Source organism: Saccharomyces mikatae, assembly GCF_947241705.1.
Source record: "Saccharomyces mikatae IFO 1815 strain IFO1815 genome assembly, chromosome: 6".
Taxonomy (NCBI): domain Eukaryota; kingdom Fungi; phylum Ascomycota; class Saccharomycetes; order Saccharomycetales; family Saccharomycetaceae; genus Saccharomyces; species Saccharomyces mikatae.
In genome coordinates this window covers 553,965-570,972 of record NC_079261.1, presented here as the reverse complement: position 1 = coordinate 570,972, position 17,008 = coordinate 553,965, and the positions used below count along the sequence as shown (strand labels likewise).

The window sequence follows — 17,008 nt, the reverse complement described above, 5'->3', positions numbered from 1 at the left end:
GGACTTTTCTGTACCACTATGAGCCATTTCTTAAAAGTTGTTCATAATATTGGATATTGAGTTGCTTTTTCCTTGCCTGTATTAGATGATGCAGTCTTTCTTGCATAGATTCCAACGAGTCGATCTGCTGAAGGTATAGTTCCTGGTTAGTGGATACCCAGTCTAAATGCCTGTTACATTTCCATTTTGTGCATACCCCATAAACTGTAGTAGTCTCCTCATTTTCCCGCATCTCCTTAACAAACTCTTCTACGGTGCAAGGCAATCTTTCGTATGTAGAACAATAGCCACATATATTTCTCCTCGTTCTATTCTTACCACAGTTCTTCTTCTTCTTTTTTGTCCCTTTAATATCCATTTTACCGCCTTCCACGCTGCTTGCAACATCATCGCTCAACTTGCGAATTTTATCATATACGTTGTCTAACCAACCCAAATACACTTCTAAAAGTTCCAACTTTTTCTTGAATGATGGTAATGTTATCTCTTGAATCTCTCGAAGATCATTTTCAAGTGACTTCAGCGTCGTGTCTCGTACTACAATTTGATCAAAAATTTCCCTCTCATCATCAGTTTTTATAGCTACATTGTTATTAATAAAATCAAGTTGTCCAAACATCTTGAATTTATCTATATGTCCTGTTTGTTCGACCATTTCCTTGATTACTGCTCTATCCTCATCAGTTTTCAGTCGTGTCCAAATGTCATTCACAAACTCTCTACCATGTTCCTCCGAGCAGTATTTACTATCCTGTGAACACGGTTTATAGCAATCGCTTATTCTACATTTTTTCTTCCATAAGGTTTTTGGCAAACTCATTTCACCATTTATTATGGCATCCTTGTTTTTGCCAGTAATCCCTGCTTGACAGTAGGGACAAAAAAAAGAAAATACTAGATCCTTAAATTGGTCAGGAATATGAAGGCAAGCGAAATGAAACCATTCATCGCAACCATCACACCCCACCATTAGTTCCCCATAATCCGGCTTTTTACATATGCAGTATACGTCCTCTCCTGTAGTAGGATTTTTTTTTAAACTTGAGTACGGTGGACACCATTGCGGTAATGACATTTGAAAGAGATATGCAAAACTACAGAGATCTAAATTGCTCCTTCACGGATTAATTGAACTTTTTCCTTCTGATGAGTTTAGACTTAACTAAAAGTTTGCAATTAGCTAGGGCCTTATTTTGAAACTGTGCATGATATTACCCGGCTTGATCTTATAAGCAAGTAAGATTTGGCCGGACACATCCACTGATTTATAAGAAATATAATTAGATATCTGTGATCTCCTTCATCTAAAAAAGTTTATCTATTAAGTCTATCGAATATCACCAAACTGGCGGCGCTGTATATAAATAAGCATGAGGAAATAAAAAAGTAGATATAAAAAGTATAATGCAGTAAAAAAAAAGAAGTAGAGAACTGTTTTATCAGCAAAAAGAATGCATATGTTTTCATAGTCTGATTGATCTCTCCATTGACAAATTGTTTAACAGTTTGTCATAGGTAGCAGTGACTTTGACCTCACAATTGGAGTCCTCATTTGAGTTTGCGGGAAATGCTTCCACCACTTCCTTACCGGGACTGGACACAGAATTATCAGAATCCACGCCTGGTGTAAGTGTCGAAGCACTGTTCTGAATAGATTTGCCATAAATATTCTCCAATTCTATGTTGTTGGAATTAACGTTTTCAATCAAGTCGTCAATAGAATCAATACCTTTAGCCTTCATGATTGCTGATCTTAAAACAGCACCTGATGGAATCTTTGGTAAAATCTTAGGATTAACTGGACTGAATAGACTAGTGGCAGCGGTTTCATTGGTGGACGCTGAAACTGAAGAAGATGATGTTGACTTATCAACAGTTTGTATGTTGTCAGATGAATGGCGCGGTATGGATGGTGTTTGCCTTGCTGATTCATTTTCAGGGTATAAAGACCTCTGCTGTTGAACGAAGAAACCCCATTTATGTAATTCACCTTCTTCTTCTTCTTGCTTTTTACAGCCTGCAGAAGTACTTGACGATGAATTCTTAAACACCAATGGTTTGCCTGTGTAAACATCAATGGTTTTGCCAGAATCGGTTGCCATTAAATGTGGCCTAGCTGTGATTACATCATTCTCAGGTGGTATTCTTTCTTCGGAGATATGGTATCCGGATTCAACGTGTTTCAATGCTGGTAATTTTGAATCATCGCTAGAGTTAACGCTTTCTTTAGAACCATCGTTACCGGAACCTAGAACATCATTTAAGCTTGGATTGTGAGAAAATAATTCAAGTATATTGCATAAGTTTTGTTCTAAAAGGAGGAGCCTTACAAGGTTTTCCTTTTCTTGTAATGGCAATTCACCGGATTTCCTCTTCTCAAACATAGAATCTATTGTATGTTGAACATTGTGGTGCAAAATATGGAACTTTTCAATATATTTTTTCAGTAAATATCTCTTCGTGGCATCTTTCTTAACCATTATATTCTTATCACTCAACACGTTGAGTTTTTCAAGGACGCTTTCAGCGGTCATAGTAACTAAGGAGCCATCGAAGAGTAAATCATCCTGTGAATCCAATTCATCCAATTGAAAAGTCGAGTCCATAGTCCGTTTCATATTTCTCATCAAACACAACGCTATTCTTGATTGAATCTCTTCTGATACTAAGTCATAGTCAAAATCCAAACCGATCAAGTTGGGGGAATCTCTGGCAAATGCGTAGAGTGTGGATGACAAACTGTTTTTCGCAAACTGACCTTTAACCTCCAGTACACTCAAACTATCCGATTCTCCATCTGTGTTAGTCTGTTGCACGGTTGAGTCGCCGCTATTCATCAAATAGAAGTTTTCAACGTTTTGATTAGCCATGGATACGTGAGAAAGCGATTTGCACTTGATCAAAATATTACACACCACAGCTAGCTCTTTTAATGTCAAATTATTGCTATCCAAATGTATCCTCTTCAAGTTGGGGAATCTTGGTAAATACTTGTACATGTAAGGCAAAATATCTGGGAAGCATTGTGGCAAGTTGCTCAAATCCAAAAATATCAAATTAGGTAATTTCGAAAGGTACTTCAAAAGTAAAGCTAAATCATAAGAAGTCGAGATATTGGTACTATTTAAGATAAAATATCTCAAATTATCATATGATAGAGCAGACAATTTGCCGACCATTGGCTTTACCATGGCGGACAAATCATTAAATGCTAAATCCACACCTTGTACGTTGTATTGAGACATCCAGTTGAAAATAAACTTCAAGCAATCCTGGGAAATATTAGAAGTAGTAGCTCCCGCCAAACCAAGCCTGATCCCTGATTCTGGAAAGTTTTTCTGAGTGGCAAATGATGTTAACAAACGTGCAAAGCATGAGTAAGGAATCTTGTTGAATTGAATACCATTAAGTAATAACTCTTCTAGAGGTTTATGAGATCTCTGCAATAACACTTCTGTGAATAAGTTCCAATCCATATTATGGCGATAAAGTGACTCAGCAAGGTCAGATTTGATTTTCGTCTGAGAAATGTCCAGCTTATTCAATGATTTGTTTTGCAAAAGAAACTTACACAATAGCTTCCATCCATCTTGGTCAATCCGCACGTTCCTTAGGCTCAGCTTGTCCAAAACTGTGGAGTTTGCGAGGGCAGAGATGATTATCCTAAACATATCTTGGTTTAAGGCAACATTATCGAAAACTATCGTGTGGATGGGAGCGATAGTTATGAAATCACAAAATGAAAGAATATCAATCAAGGTTGGTTTAGGGTTCAGAAATTTCAATATTTGTAAGGGAGCCGTCTTATCCTTCACTTGTCTTAAAGTAGATGGAATGGGTAAGATTTCCCTTAGATGACAACACCTTGTATAAATAACATCCAAGGTGACTTCGTTATTTTCCATAGCATGATCATCTTGACACTTATCCTGAATAGGTTCCCCGAAATAATGCTCATGCATATGAATAGGCTTATCAATACCAATTTTTGAAAGATTTTCCGCGAGTTTATTATTGTCAAATTTCTGGTCTGAGTCTGCATTTTGTTGTAACAATTCTTCATTTGGCTTTGAATTGGAGCTCTTTGATGATTTTGCTGCAAGCGTACTACTTGCGTCCGAGGTGATTTTGAAGCTGGCCACTTCGGAGGCTATTCTGTTAGCAGCGAAGTGAGCTTCCTGCTGATGCTTAGCAGCCTCTCTCAAAGCCAGCTTTTGGTTCTCCAAAGCAAGTACATATTCTTTGGATGTCCTCGTATACAATGGGCCCTTGGTGGCGGAATTGGTAGATTTCGCTGATTGATTACTACTGGATATTCCGACAGATATAGAAGGAACCTCACTTATCATATCATCTGGAATTAGAATATTTCCCTTTTTTGGAGTTCTTGAAGGGAGTTGCTGAGGAGGGTCGGATTCGAATTTATCAACGGCAAACGACACCCTTTTCAATGAAACCGTAGATAGATCTTTTATTGAAAGAGCAGGGGAAGAGGATACTGATGGTGATATAGGGGTAAGTGTTTTGCTAGCCGTGAAAGCCGTTCCTGTCGATGGCGATGAAAGCCCCTTTCCACGAGAACTTGTAGTGACATTTTCTTTAACGTCTTTAGACGACTCATTGGCAGTCACGGTAGTATTAACGACAGGCAATGTTTTTTTCGCAGCGGGACCTGAAGAAGAGGTGGATCTTTTACTAAACAAAGACCCAAAAATAGACCTCTTAGATTTTTCTCCACTAGCTGAGTTGCTTCTCTTGATAGTAGCGTTCGATAATGAAGAAATCGGAGGAAGCTTTCCCTTGCCAATAGAGGAAGATGTGGTGACACTAATGCTCGAATTTGTCAACCTTGGTTTGGACGAGACAACAGCATTGGATATAGAAGTGGAGCGCTTCTTTCTTATGAATGAAGCGTCACACTTGTTGTCGCCACTATCTATAGCATCTATAGAATCCGCACTATCAATGTTGGCCAAATCGCTTCGGTTACCACTACTAACCGGAGTAAGTAGCGATATGTCGTCTGTGTCCGAGGCAGAAACGTTGCCATTGCCGCTGTTCAAGTCTGGTTTCTCGTTATTAGAAAGAGCTGCGTTGGACACCGATGAAGACCTCGCACGAAGTTTACCGTTTCCACTAATATTATTGTTCGTGCTATCGTGCCCAAGTTTTGAAGCAGAAGCAGATGAAGTAGACGCCGGTGACGTAGAAGGCCTTGATGGCTTTGTGTTCGTCTTACGCCTACTTTTCCCCTTATACAACCAGTCTACAGGCACATCGAACTCGGTGTTAGTTATCATAATCTGGATACTATCACCACTCCCTATATTGCTTTTTGAAGGACTTCCTTTTCCGCTTGTCTCTAGCACTACTATAGATTATATAAACTAAATTTTAGCGTTGTACTGTGGTATTGTTTTCCAGAACACGCTGCTCTTTCTATTAGCCTTCCCGCTTGCTTATTTGCTCACGAGACCAAGATTTCTTTTTTTTTTTTTTTGCTTCTTTTCTTTTTCTTGCTCTACCCTCTTCATCTTCCCACTTCTTCCTTGCGTTTCTACCCCTCTTCCCTTTACTTTTTTACTTTGCAGCAAAACCTAAGATGAGAAGGCAAAAAAGAATTGGAAAATGCCGATGGCAGATTTGACAAACATAGACAGCGAAAAAGAGATAGATGACCATCAAAAGACAGCGCGCTCATGAGTCTCAATTAATAGGTCAGATATAATACTGCCGATGTTTAAAAACTACGGCACTGTAACGTGTGGTCTATTACTGTTATGTCCGTGGTATTGACGACGAACGATGGCATCACCAGGACGTAATGTGGAAACACCGCGCGTTAACCCGCGGACGTCAATGCAAGGAGGTTTGGTTGTTATTTCCACGTATATCCGTGTTAATCCTCTCGGGGCCGAAGTTCGCACACTTTATCTCCGCCTTAATTCTCTGTTCTTCTTTGCTAGCCATGGCCGTCACAGACGATAAGGTGCGTTGCACCCCAAATCAGCCATAGGGAAGAAAAAAAAAAAGCATGTATGATCATGATGATGCAAAAATGAGAGGAAAAATGACTCAGGTTATTTATATAAGTAAATGAAAGGGTTTCTATGTAGCCTTTTTCCTCTCTCTTTCTTCGTTCTCTTTGCTTTTTAATATTTGTTACGAGTATGTTTTCAAATCCGCAAGAGCAGCCCTTCATATAACAATTGAATAAAGAACGCATAACACATTTTAACCCGATGTTTCCTATTATAACAAGATTAGCAAGACCTGCTGTGATGGCTGCCAGACCTGCGAACGTCGCAGGGTTTATGAGAGCGTCGAGTATAACAAAGAGACTTTACCATCCTAAGGTTATAGAACATTATACACACCCAAGAAACGTGGGCTCCCTTGACAAGAAATTACCCAACGTGGGCACAGGCTTGGTGGGTGCCCCAGCTTGTGGGGATGTGATGAGGTTGCAGATCAAAGTGAACGATTCCACGGGTGTTATTGAAGACGTCAAGTTCAAAACGTTTGGATGTGGCTCCGCCATTGCCTCCTCTTCGTATATGACGGAATTGGTGCAGGGGATGACTTTGGACGATGCTGCGAAGATCAAGAACACTGAGATCGCTAAGGAATTAAGCTTGCCTCCTGTCAAACTACATTGCTCAATGTTGGCCGAAGATGCTATTAAGGCAGCTATAAAGGATTATAAGTCAAAGAGAAACACTCCAACCATATTGTCGTAGTGGAAAACCAACACCCAAGAAAATAATAAAGATAACAAGAACGAGAACAAGTCCTCATCAGTAAACTTGGCTTGTGCAAGCATGTATTCTGTTACTCATTAATATTGTCCTATTTCCTCCCTTTAATCTAGCATTTCCTTTCTCTCCCTTTCGTGCATATCCCTCTAGATATATTTCCATGATGAGAACGGGACGGACATGTTTTTTCCACCTCATCTGGTACTACTAGTATTCTTCCCTTTACCCTCCATCTTTTTCCCTCCATTATATATCTCTATTCTCATGCGTGGTATCCGGCATTCTTATTATATAAATATTCTTTAGTTGTAAAAGACTGTTTTAATTAACACTATTTATCGCTACACCCGACTATACTCACATATTTTCCCATCTTGACGCTCAACCAGACATGTATACGAAAATAACGATTGAGAGAAATTTACTTTTTACAATTGCTAACGTATACATAACGCCAAGAGAAGTTGGTGTTAGGAGCGTCGGGTTATCAGTTCTTTCCGTACTTGACTTCTCTAAAGAAGTCCATGACATTGGTGAATACTACCAACAATAACCCACCACCAGGAGCCAGTCTCATAACCTTTGGTACGAACCCCTTATACAGAGCTTTGAATCCTTCCTCACGATACACTAAAAGCACCGAAGACAGGGACCAGTTATACTTTCTAAGAGGCCCTGAGCTTCTTTGGATTCTTGACTTCACCACATCAAATGGTGTATTCAACAAGCACCCGACAGTGCCACCGATAGCACCTGCGATCAAATCATTTCTTGTCTTTTCCGTGTTCGTCTTAGCCGCCGGCAAAAGCTTCCGCACCTGAAATATGATACCGAAATAACCGGCATTCCAAAGGACATGTCTCCAGATGGTGGCTTCTAACCCGTTGAAAAGTGACAAGACACCACCCTTAGCCACACTGTTCTTTACCACCTCAATGGGTGTCTTAAACGGAGAATTTACATCCTGCAGCCTAATCTTTACCAATTCAAAAGGCGCAACTATAAAGGCTTCCACGGCACCGGCCGATGCACCGCTGCATATGGCGATTTTTTGAGTCATCTCTCCATTGGGTGTGGGGAAAATCTTTTTGTAAAACAGTTGGAACGTATCATTCCCCGAGAACTTGATTGCTCTCTTTGGAGCTTCCATTAATATAGGCGACGTGATACCCTTGTACAGATGTGAAAACCCTTCCTTCTTGACAATTTTTGTCAAACAATCCATCACACCCGTGTAATGATCTGCTGCTACCTTCACTGCATCTACTACAGGGCTGCTTTTAGTGGTAACTTGCAATTGCATTCTTGTCTTTACCACGTCCAATGGGTACATAACCAATAGCTCCGAGACGCCAGCAATGGCGCCCGCTGTGAACTGGTATATAAACGGCAAAGGTCTGTTATCTATGGAAGACATCTTACGGTTCTTTTATGTTTCTTTCACCTTCGCTACAATTTTCATTCGAGGGCGGATAAGATAAAGGTTCTCGTAAGCTACTAATATATATCAGGGCGGTCACCCTCACAGAAATCCCCGAGAATCTTCCTTTTTTTACCAAATCAGATCTAGCGAGTTTGCAGTTTTTTTCCCTACTTCTATCGCCGCATCATAATGAAAAAAGATCATGGGGTAATAGTGGAAATAAGCTGCAAAAAAAAAGAATATCGATCGAAATAGGTCCTCATATTACTTGTAGCAGTACGGGCGAAGTTGGCTAACCGCTCGGACCAGCGGCTTGATGAAAAAGTAATCCCGGTGGTCGTGTTTTGATAACGCTAGAAGTGCTTGTTACCTACTATGTACTACTTATGCCTATGACAATGGAATGAAATTTCCCACGATGCAAATTGGAATGTTGTACCTATCCCTTCTGATCGTAAAGCTAAAACAACATGGTCGCTTGCGGATTCCGTCTTTGGTTCGAAGACTACAGCTTGTCAAAACAGCCTTCTGACCCTTATCAAACGCTATAGAGCCATATTTTTCCCAGAAATTCACTGCACTTTCCTCCGTCATCAACTCGTAGATCGCTAGCTTCCCATCGCGTAAATCATCTACTGTGCAATCGACCAGTGAAGCAAATTCTTTATTAGCCCTGTATATCTCACCTGTACGTCTACACAAACACGCAGGCATACTCATGGAAGTGAATACACGATCGTATGACAATAGCATCCTTTCAAAACTTTCTTCTACCAAAACTAAATCGACATCCTTCAACGAGCGTGCAATGGTTCTGAACGCCGGTCTGATAGTAGACAGTGGTTTCAAAATTCTTTGCTTGGAAGATTGGTTCATATATTTATCCATGTAGTCTTGTAATCTCGCGTATCCCTTGGCATAATTATATGGCTTCAACAACCCTGCCTCCAGTTTCGCATTTATGACCAGTTTCAACCGATCTTCTGGTGTCATTTCTGTGGATGGATCCGCTGCGGTTAGAAAAAATTGTTCCTTCGGTGTTGGTGCACTGTTTTCGTTTGCATTGGTCAAAGTTAGAGACTCTTCCTTTTGTTGATCTTGTCGATTCGCCTTCGAGGCATTATTGGGGGAATCTGACACCATACCTGGTACCCTGTGTTCTTGTCTTGTTACTTCACTTACATCTCTACCGTTGTCGTTTTGGTATTCCAATGGAGATTGCGTGCTTTGAGAACCATTTTCCAAATGAACATTATTCGTATTTCCAGAGCTTAAGGATGCTTGACTTAACAAAGGATTTTCTAACATCGAAAGAAATTCGTTTAAAGAACTAAATTCTGAACCGACATTCTCGGACACAAATACAGGTTGGTGTGGAAGCAGCAAACTTGTCGTGTCATTTACAACAGAATTGTCTAATTTTGGTGACAATTCCTCTCCATATTTGGAGCTACGATTGTCAACAGAGCCGCTAAGATTATTCTGATAATCAAATAAGTTTCCACCATGTGTTCTATTTGCGTATTTTCCTGGTATCATACCGTTATCCTCCGGAGAATTTTCCATATGTGATGCCCTTTCATTTGAAACTGCAATATCATCTTCCCTGCACAAATGTGCGATGTCCCTCTTAACACATCTAGAACATGGCCTTTGTTTATCACACACTACATGCGACCGTTTACAAAATAAACATGTTTTAAAAGCCTTATTGGTTCGCTTTACACTGCTGTTTGCTGACATTTTTTTGCCAGTATATATCGAAGTATAAATTGTGTCGATCGAAATTTTCTAACTCTAACTTACTGGTAATGGACTTCCGCAATATATCTCATGAAGGTTACTTTTTTCATCCATCCCAGAGACCTCAGCCTTCCTCAGCATTCAAATATTTTTTCATATTTCGTATTATTTGTTTTATTTTTCCTTATTTTCTGCCATACCAAGGTGCTCTATTTTCCCCATCTAAGGAGCGGATCTGTAGGAAAAGCAGCGTATACCATTGGAAAAGCTTTCCCCTCGCATATGTTCTATGACAGGTGAGTATGATATAGTTTATAAGGAGATAAACAATTGATACAAATCGAGGAAGATTGTTAAGTCTAAAGAGCAGCAATCACCCAGATACCATTTATAAAGTAATATAATTCTGGACACAAATCAAAGTAATATCTCGACGTGCAAGCAAATAATACCACAGTCAAAGCTATATTAGATCGTTATGATAATAATTCATCATATCATTCGGCCTACACGTCCATTGGTTAGGACTTTCGCTAAATCAACCTTTCAGTTAATAACACATTCACTTTTTCCAAGACAGGCCATCTTTAGGAACGTTCTCTTAAGAAGCTATACAGTGGATAGTGAGAAACCAAAACATGCATTCGATATTTCAAAACTGACAAGAAGTGAAATTCAGCAACTGCGAGAGTTGAAAAGGACAAGGGAGAGAAAATATAAAGATCGAACAGTTGCATTTTATTTTAGCAGCGTGGCGATACTTTTCTTGGGTTTGGCATATGCGGCAGTACCCTTGTATAGGGCCATTTGTGCACGTACTGGTTTTGGTGGAATTCCCATAACAGATAGAAGAAAATTTACCGATGATAAATTGATTCCTGTGGATACTGAAAAAAGAATTCGAATCTCATTCACCAGTGAGGTGTCACAAATCTTGCCGTGGAAATTCGTTCCTCAACAACGTGAGGTATACGTTTTACCTGGCGAAACAGCTTTAGCCTTCTACAAAGCCAAAAATAACAGCGACAAAGATATCATTGGCATGGCTACTTACAGCATAGCGCCTGGTGAAGCAGCTCAGTACTTCAACAAAATTCAGTGTTTTTGTTTCGAAGAGCAAAAATTAGCTGCTGGCGAAGAAATAGACATGCCTGTTTTCTTCTTTATCGATCCTGATTTCGCCAGTGATCCAGCTATGCGGAATATTGATGACATAATATTGCATTATACTTTCTTCAGAGCACATTATGGTGACGGTACAGCCGTAAGTGACTCTAAAAAGGAACTTGAGATGGATCCAGACGAAAAGGCAGCATCACTGGCTAATGCTGCTATATTATCCCCAGAAGTCGTAGATACAAGGAAAGATAACCCAAAGTAAACTGTAAATACAAGAGTATTCAATGTAAATATATACTGTTATGCTTCAAAACTAGATACAGCACAATGGCATGATATTGTGTGGTTGTAAACATATAATTCCGGAACCCTAGCTCCTGTAGGCCATCGTGTCGTTGATTTTCTAGCAACTATATAAAGAAGATGCTTTTTGTTCAAATGAAGACGTAATTATTTTTGGACGGCTATTATTTACATCCAGACACCTGAAACACCCATAAAATAGTAAGCATCCCAAAACCTTTCTTTTTTTCAATGGCTTTTCGATCGCGGAAATGTTCCATCCGCGAATCTCGGAAGCTTCATATTGACATCGCAGAGCCTCGTAATTGCTAAATTCTTTGAAAAAAAAAATAAATAGACAAGTTACAGATATAGTTAAAGTAATAAATTGAAGAAGCCTTCTTAATTACACTTCCTATTACCTTCCAGAACTAAAAAACTGTCACAAATCTCAGCAACAATGGCTTTCCAAAAAGACGCTAAGTCCTCTGCTTACTCCTCTCGTTTCCAAACTCCTTTCAGAAGAAGAAGAGAAGGTAAGACTGATTACTACCAAAGAAAGAGATTAGTCACCCAACATAAGGCCAAATACAACACTCCAAAGTATAGATTAGTTGTTAGATTCACTAACAAAGATATCATCTGTCAAATCATCTCTTCTACTATCACTGGTGATGTTGTCTTAGCTGCCGCATACTCCCATGAATTACCAAGATACGGTATTACCCATGGTTTGACCAACTGGGCTGCTGCTTACGCTACTGGTTTGTTGATCGCCAGAAGAACCTTGCAAAAGTTGGGTTTGGACGAAACTTACAAGGGTGTTGAAGAAGTTGAAGGTGAATACGAATTGACCGAAGCTGTCGAAGATGGTCCACGTCCATTCAAGGTCTTCTTGGATATCGGTTTGCAAAGAACCACTACCGGTGCCAGAGTTTTCGGTGCTCTAAAGGGTGCTTCTGACGGTGGTTTGTATGTCCCTCACTCTGAAAACAGATTCCCAGGTTGGGACTTTGAAACTGAAGAAATTGACCCAGAGTTATTAAGATCTTACATCTTCGGTGGTCACGTCTCCCAATACATGGAAGAATTGGCCGATGATGATGAAGAAAGATTCTCTGAATTATTCAAGGGTTACTTGGCTGATGACATTGATGCTGACTCTTTGGAAGACATCTACACCTCTGCTCACGAAGCTATCAGAGCTGACCCAGCTTTCAAGCCAACTGAAAAGAAATTCACCAAGGAACAATACGCCGCTGAATCCAAGAAGTACAGACAAACCAAATTGTCCAAGGAAGAAAGAGCTGCTCGTGTTGCTGCCAAGATTGCTGCTTTGGCCGGTCAACAATAAATTATGGATATATAATGTCATTTTAAGATATTTTAAGTAAACTTATCTTCACATATAACCTTTGTATTCATTTTTAACTGTTAACTCATTCAGGTTATTTTTTTTTTCGTGAGGTACTAATACCCTTTTTTTTAACACTATTGTGGCAGTGAGCACTTAGCTCTTGATGAGAAGAGAAAAGCAAAAAGAAGTTACCACAAAAAGAAGTTTATTTTATAAAAGTAGGCATCCCATTCATCAATCCTATTTCTTTACGCAATAAACCTTTAGTATTATCTTCTCTACATATGTTTTTAACTAAGTTTTTTTCATAAAAGCATCATTATCTGGTATAAAAGGTCACGCTATATTATCAATGAGAAAACAAATTTTAATGGTTGTAGCACAAGGTGTTCTATATTCTACCGTTTTTGGTGAGCGAACAAACATTGGGCTTTCCACTGAAGAACTGGGGGGTGATTCAATTCTATATTTTAATGAAGACCCGATAATAGTAGAGATCGATAAAAAAGCCATAGACAAGAAGGCTCTGGAACAATTGGCAAGCACTAGAAATGTTGTTCTTACCGATCTACCAGACACTCTTGAGTTTATAGACTTCAAAGAGTACGCAAAAATGAAATCTAAATCAGATATGCTGCTAGAGTACATCAACGAGTACGAATTTGATGATTTTGAAAGAAGTTCTATGGGTGCTATTGATGAAGAAGAGGAAGAAGATTTAATCTATGATTTTAACGTTCAGGCGGATGATATGGGCAAGCTAAATGCGAATATTTACGAACTAGTAGAAGAAAAAGATATATCCAACACTCTCGAAAAAAACGTTACCAACTCAAACGCATCTGTGTCAACTACTACTGTTGGTCCTTCAATAACATCTCATTCCTATGTTGCTTCCTCTACCTCTTATTCCAATGTTTCAATATCGGATGAGGACTATGACAACGCAGGCACATTTTTGACTCCAACAACGGTGGCATTAGCGGTGATGTTAACCATTCTATTATTTATACAGACCTATTAGATAGATTACTTCTATTTAAATAAGAAATTTATTTGGCTAGTATTTCTGTTTATTTACTGTCACCTTTCAAATAATCACTCATGACGAGAAAGTTTTTTGGCGAACTACTGACAAAAAGAATTGAAATTAAACTTACTACAGAATTACAATTTAAGGCCCTATTGCTTTCAAAAAAAAAAAAAAAACTCCAGATCTTTCTTTGTCACTCGGAACAAAAGATTATTAGATAACTTACCATGGTAGCAGTATGTTTATTATTTTTATCTAGCCATCTACCCCTCTCTCCTTTGTTTTGTTCGCTAAAACACGATACTAACTCACGGTTTTATTTTCATTATTTAATATCCAACAGACAGTCAAGAGGACCATCCGTATAAAAACCCAGCAACATATTCTACCGGAAGTTCCACCAGTTGAAAATTTTCCCGTTCGTCAATGGAGTATAGAAATTGTATTGTTGGATGATGAAGGCAAAGAAATTCCTGCGACAATTTTTGACAAAGTTATTTACCACTTGCACCCAACTTTTGCTAATCCCAACAGGACGTTTACTGATCCACCATTTAGGATTGAGGAACAAGGTTGGGGTGGTTTTCCATTAGATATAAGCGTTTTCTTATTGGAAAAAGCAGGCGAGCGCAAAATACCACATGATCTGAATTTTCTACAAGAAAGTTATGAAGTGGAACATGTTATCCAGGTTCCTCTTAATAAACCAGTTTTAACCGAAGAACTTGCGAAAAGTGGGTCTATTGAAGAAACGACAGCCAATGCGAGCACCGTTGGGAAAAGAAGGACTGCCACAAGCACAACCACAGAACCAAAAGCGAAGAGAGCTAAGACAGGTAGTGCATCTACCGTGAAGGGCAGCGTAGATTTAGAGAAATTAGCATTTGGTTTGACTAAACTAAATGAAGATGACTTAGTTGGCGTCGTCCAAATGGTCACTGACAATAAAACGCCGGAGATGAACGTGACGAATAATGTTGAGGATGGTGAATTTATAATTGACTTATATAGTTTACCTGAGGGATTATTGAAAAGTCTATGGGACTACGTTAAAAAAAATACCGAGTAATAAAAGCTAAAATAGCGTCAGACCGATGATGCACGCTTTTACATTTGTACAAATAGAATAGGTTGGTTTTTTTGTCTTAAATAATTCGTACTCCTCAAACTACGAAAAGTTCCAAACACAGAATATTACAACATATTTTTATCTTGGATATTATATAATTATACAATAATTCCTATTTCTTCAAGAGTAACAACCATATATAGGAAAAAGGAAAAAAAATGGAAAGAGAAAGAAAATACTACAGAATAGAGTATTGGTTAAAGAATGACAACGCACAAACGGAAATATATCAAAAACCATACATACTACAATGGACCAAATATCCAAAAATGCATGTATAGTTATGAACAGTTTAATGGAGTTGAAAATCAGTGCAGCCCGACAAGTTACATTCCGTCTTCTAAATGAGGGTCAAATCCTGTGTTATCCGAGGTACTATTGCCAAAAAGCCCGTTAGAAGGCATATTATCATTATTTTGACCATGCGAATCCTCCTGATGCGTCTGACCATCTTCATTATTAGTTGATGCAGCCGATGAGGGATGTTGCGATAAATTTTGTTCCAAAATAGCCGATGAATTTGGAGATTGTGAGAATTTTTTTTTTGTTTTATAAATTTTTTCCAAGTTACCAGTCACTTTTATCAAGTAATCAGGTAAGGGTTTACCACTCTTCAAGTATTGCAATTTCCAATTACGGGCTTTATCTTTTAATTGAACTTGCGTTCTGTTTTTCAGGTTCTCAGTAATTTTACCACCGGGGCCATATAAATCCAGGATCTTGGACCACGATGGGCCAACTTCTTTAAGACCTTCTACTAGCGCTTCTTCTTCTTCCTTAGACCAAGTTCGTTTTGCCTTAGGTTTTCTTAGCCCAATACTGCCAGTATTGTTACCGCTATTGTTGCTGTTATGAGCAGAATGAGGGCCAGCACTGCTGTTGCTCATAGAAGCTGCAACAGCGGCATCTACAATGGATTGTGTGATGGCTGGATTTTTAGTAGAGGCACCTGTGGAAGCCGGTTGAATATTATAGTGACTTGGGCGAGAAGATGTTAAAAACGCAGACGTACTGTTCGACTGGTTTTGATCGTCCATGAATTCTAAAGTTCTGGTCCCAGTAGAGAAGAGTACTTGGGGATCAAACTCGTTCGCATCAAAGTCGTATAATGGCGATTTTCCACGACCTTTTCTGCCCCATATGATAAGGCCCATATTTTTATTACAATAATCTAGCAATTCTCTAATAAACTGAGACCATTCATAGCTTTGGGTTAAAGAATTAAAATCCTGAACAATCTTCAAATTTTCTCTACGACGATCACACCTCTCGACAAAATCTTTCTCTGACGGAGTCAAAAGTGTAATGTCTCCAGAATCGCCGGTCCTTCTCTGCACGAGTATATCAGCCAGGTTGGATGGGAAGATCAGATCCAAAAGTTCCTGTTTTTTCTCCGCCGAAACCTCGTTTGCCTCGTCCTGGAAGTCTTTCAAGCCGGCAATGTAAGCCTGCGTTTTCAAATCAAGGTACAAGATGGCTTGCGATTTCAAAAACTTTCCACTTTGCTCCAAGGAATTATTGCCCACGGTATTTGTGTTCGGACAGAAAATATCAAGAAATATCGACTGTAGCAACTCGAATCCGTAATTGAGGCAGTTTAGCGATGTCAAAAGAAATGTCAGCAGATTGGCCTTTCTTATGGCAGTAATAATAAAGGGCTCATGGCCTCTCAATATGAGAGGTGGGGGAGAATTAGGGAACCATAGACCAGGCGCAACGTCATGAACAGACAGCAAGGGCGACCTGGTATGATAAATCATTCTGATTTGCTTGAAAAGTTTAACTAGCGTTTGAAAAATTTCTGTTTCGCCTGAGCTCAGGAAAGCCGTCTGATCGGTCAAAACCGCTATAATATTGGGAGAGTTGGCATTAAGGATTAGAAACCTCAGCAGCTGAGTGGAGATATTGTCCAGCAAACATAACGAGCATATAGTCAACCTAGTTCTTGCGGGCAGACTTTGGATGATGTCATTAAAGCGGTTCATGCTTTCGTTGTTATTGGATAGTTGCGAATCCATGGCGAATGGCAAAAAGAAGTAACCAAGAACAAATTGGTACGAAAGGCTTTCAGTCGTTGATGGCACAACCACAATCTTAGGTGTTGGCTAGACAATAGGTGCAGACGTCAATAGTAAACATTATATTATTATTAATATGTTTACAA

The 17,008-nt window shown here is 39.2% G+C and overlaps 10 protein-coding genes across 10 annotated transcripts; 5 read left to right on the top strand and 5 right to left on the bottom strand.

Moving 5' to 3' along the window:
* Positions 1 to 16: 16 nt before the first annotated feature.
* Positions 17 to 1,075, bottom strand: SPP1 (Spp1p; the record flags this gene model as incomplete). Its single annotated transcript, XM_056222310.1, has 1 exon — positions 17 to 1,075. One exon carries the CDS (start codon positions 1,073 to 1,075, stop codon positions 17 to 19), a length of 1,059 nt encoding a protein of 352 aa, XP_056082014.1.
* A 388-nt stretch (positions 1,076 to 1,463) lies between these two features.
* On the bottom strand, positions 1,464 to 5,300 carry GIP3 (protein phosphatase regulator GIP3; the record flags this gene model as incomplete). The annotated part of the gene is made up of 1 exon (XM_056222309.1): positions 1,464 to 5,300. One exon carries the CDS (start codon positions 5,298 to 5,300, stop codon positions 1,464 to 1,466), a length of 3,837 nt encoding a protein of 1,278 aa, XP_056082013.1.
* Positions 5,301 to 6,242: 942 nt separating this feature from the next.
* On the top strand, positions 6,243 to 6,740 carry ISU1 (iron-binding protein ISU1; the record flags this gene model as incomplete). Its single annotated transcript, XM_056222307.1, has 1 exon — positions 6,243 to 6,740. The coding sequence occupies one exon, from the start codon at positions 6,243 to 6,245 to the stop codon at positions 6,738 to 6,740; it is 498 nt and encodes a 165-aa protein (XP_056082012.1).
* A 505-nt stretch (positions 6,741 to 7,245) lies between these two features.
* On the bottom strand, positions 7,246 to 8,175 carry ODC1 (mitochondrial 2-oxodicarboxylate carrier; the record flags this gene model as incomplete). Its single annotated transcript, XM_056222306.1, has 1 exon — positions 7,246 to 8,175. One exon carries the CDS (start codon positions 8,173 to 8,175, stop codon positions 7,246 to 7,248), a length of 930 nt encoding a protein of 309 aa, XP_056082011.1.
* Positions 8,176 to 8,571: 396 nt separating this feature from the next.
* Positions 8,572 to 9,924, bottom strand: RDS2 (gluconeogenesis transcription factor RDS2; the record flags this gene model as incomplete). Its single annotated transcript, XM_056222305.1, has 1 exon — positions 8,572 to 9,924. The coding sequence occupies one exon, from the start codon at positions 9,922 to 9,924 to the stop codon at positions 8,572 to 8,574; it is 1,353 nt and encodes a 450-aa protein (XP_056082010.1).
* Positions 9,925 to 10,402: 478 nt separating this feature from the next.
* On the top strand, positions 10,403 to 11,305 carry COX11 (Cox11p; the record flags this gene model as incomplete). Its single annotated transcript, XM_056222304.1, has 1 exon — positions 10,403 to 11,305. One exon carries the CDS (start codon positions 10,403 to 10,405, stop codon positions 11,303 to 11,305), a length of 903 nt encoding a protein of 300 aa, XP_056082009.1.
* Positions 11,306 to 11,785: 480 nt separating this feature from the next.
* Positions 11,786 to 12,679, top strand: RPL5 (60S ribosomal protein uL18; the record flags this gene model as incomplete). The annotated part of the gene is made up of 1 exon (XM_056222303.1): positions 11,786 to 12,679. One exon carries the CDS (start codon positions 11,786 to 11,788, stop codon positions 12,677 to 12,679), a length of 894 nt encoding a protein of 297 aa, XP_056082008.1.
* A 355-nt stretch (positions 12,680 to 13,034) lies between these two features.
* On the top strand, positions 13,035 to 13,706 carry SPO19 (Spo19p; the record flags this gene model as incomplete). The annotated part of the gene is made up of 1 exon (XM_056222302.1): positions 13,035 to 13,706. The coding sequence occupies one exon, from the start codon at positions 13,035 to 13,037 to the stop codon at positions 13,704 to 13,706; it is 672 nt and encodes a 223-aa protein (XP_056082007.1).
* Positions 13,707 to 13,942: 236 nt separating this feature from the next.
* TAF14 (TATA-binding protein-associated factor TAF14) lies at positions 13,943 to 14,784 on the top strand (the record flags this gene model as incomplete). Its single annotated transcript, XM_056222301.1, has 2 exons — positions 13,943 to 13,951; positions 14,059 to 14,784. 2 exons carry the CDS (start codon positions 13,943 to 13,945, stop codon positions 14,782 to 14,784), a joined length of 735 nt encoding a protein of 244 aa, XP_056082006.1.
* A 386-nt stretch (positions 14,785 to 15,170) lies between these two features.
* On the bottom strand, positions 15,171 to 16,862 carry TBF1 (Tbf1p; the record flags this gene model as incomplete). The annotated part of the gene is made up of 1 exon (XM_056222300.1): positions 15,171 to 16,862. The coding sequence occupies one exon, from the start codon at positions 16,860 to 16,862 to the stop codon at positions 15,171 to 15,173; it is 1,692 nt and encodes a 563-aa protein (XP_056082005.1).
* Between the last annotated feature and the right edge of the window lie 146 nt (positions 16,863 to 17,008).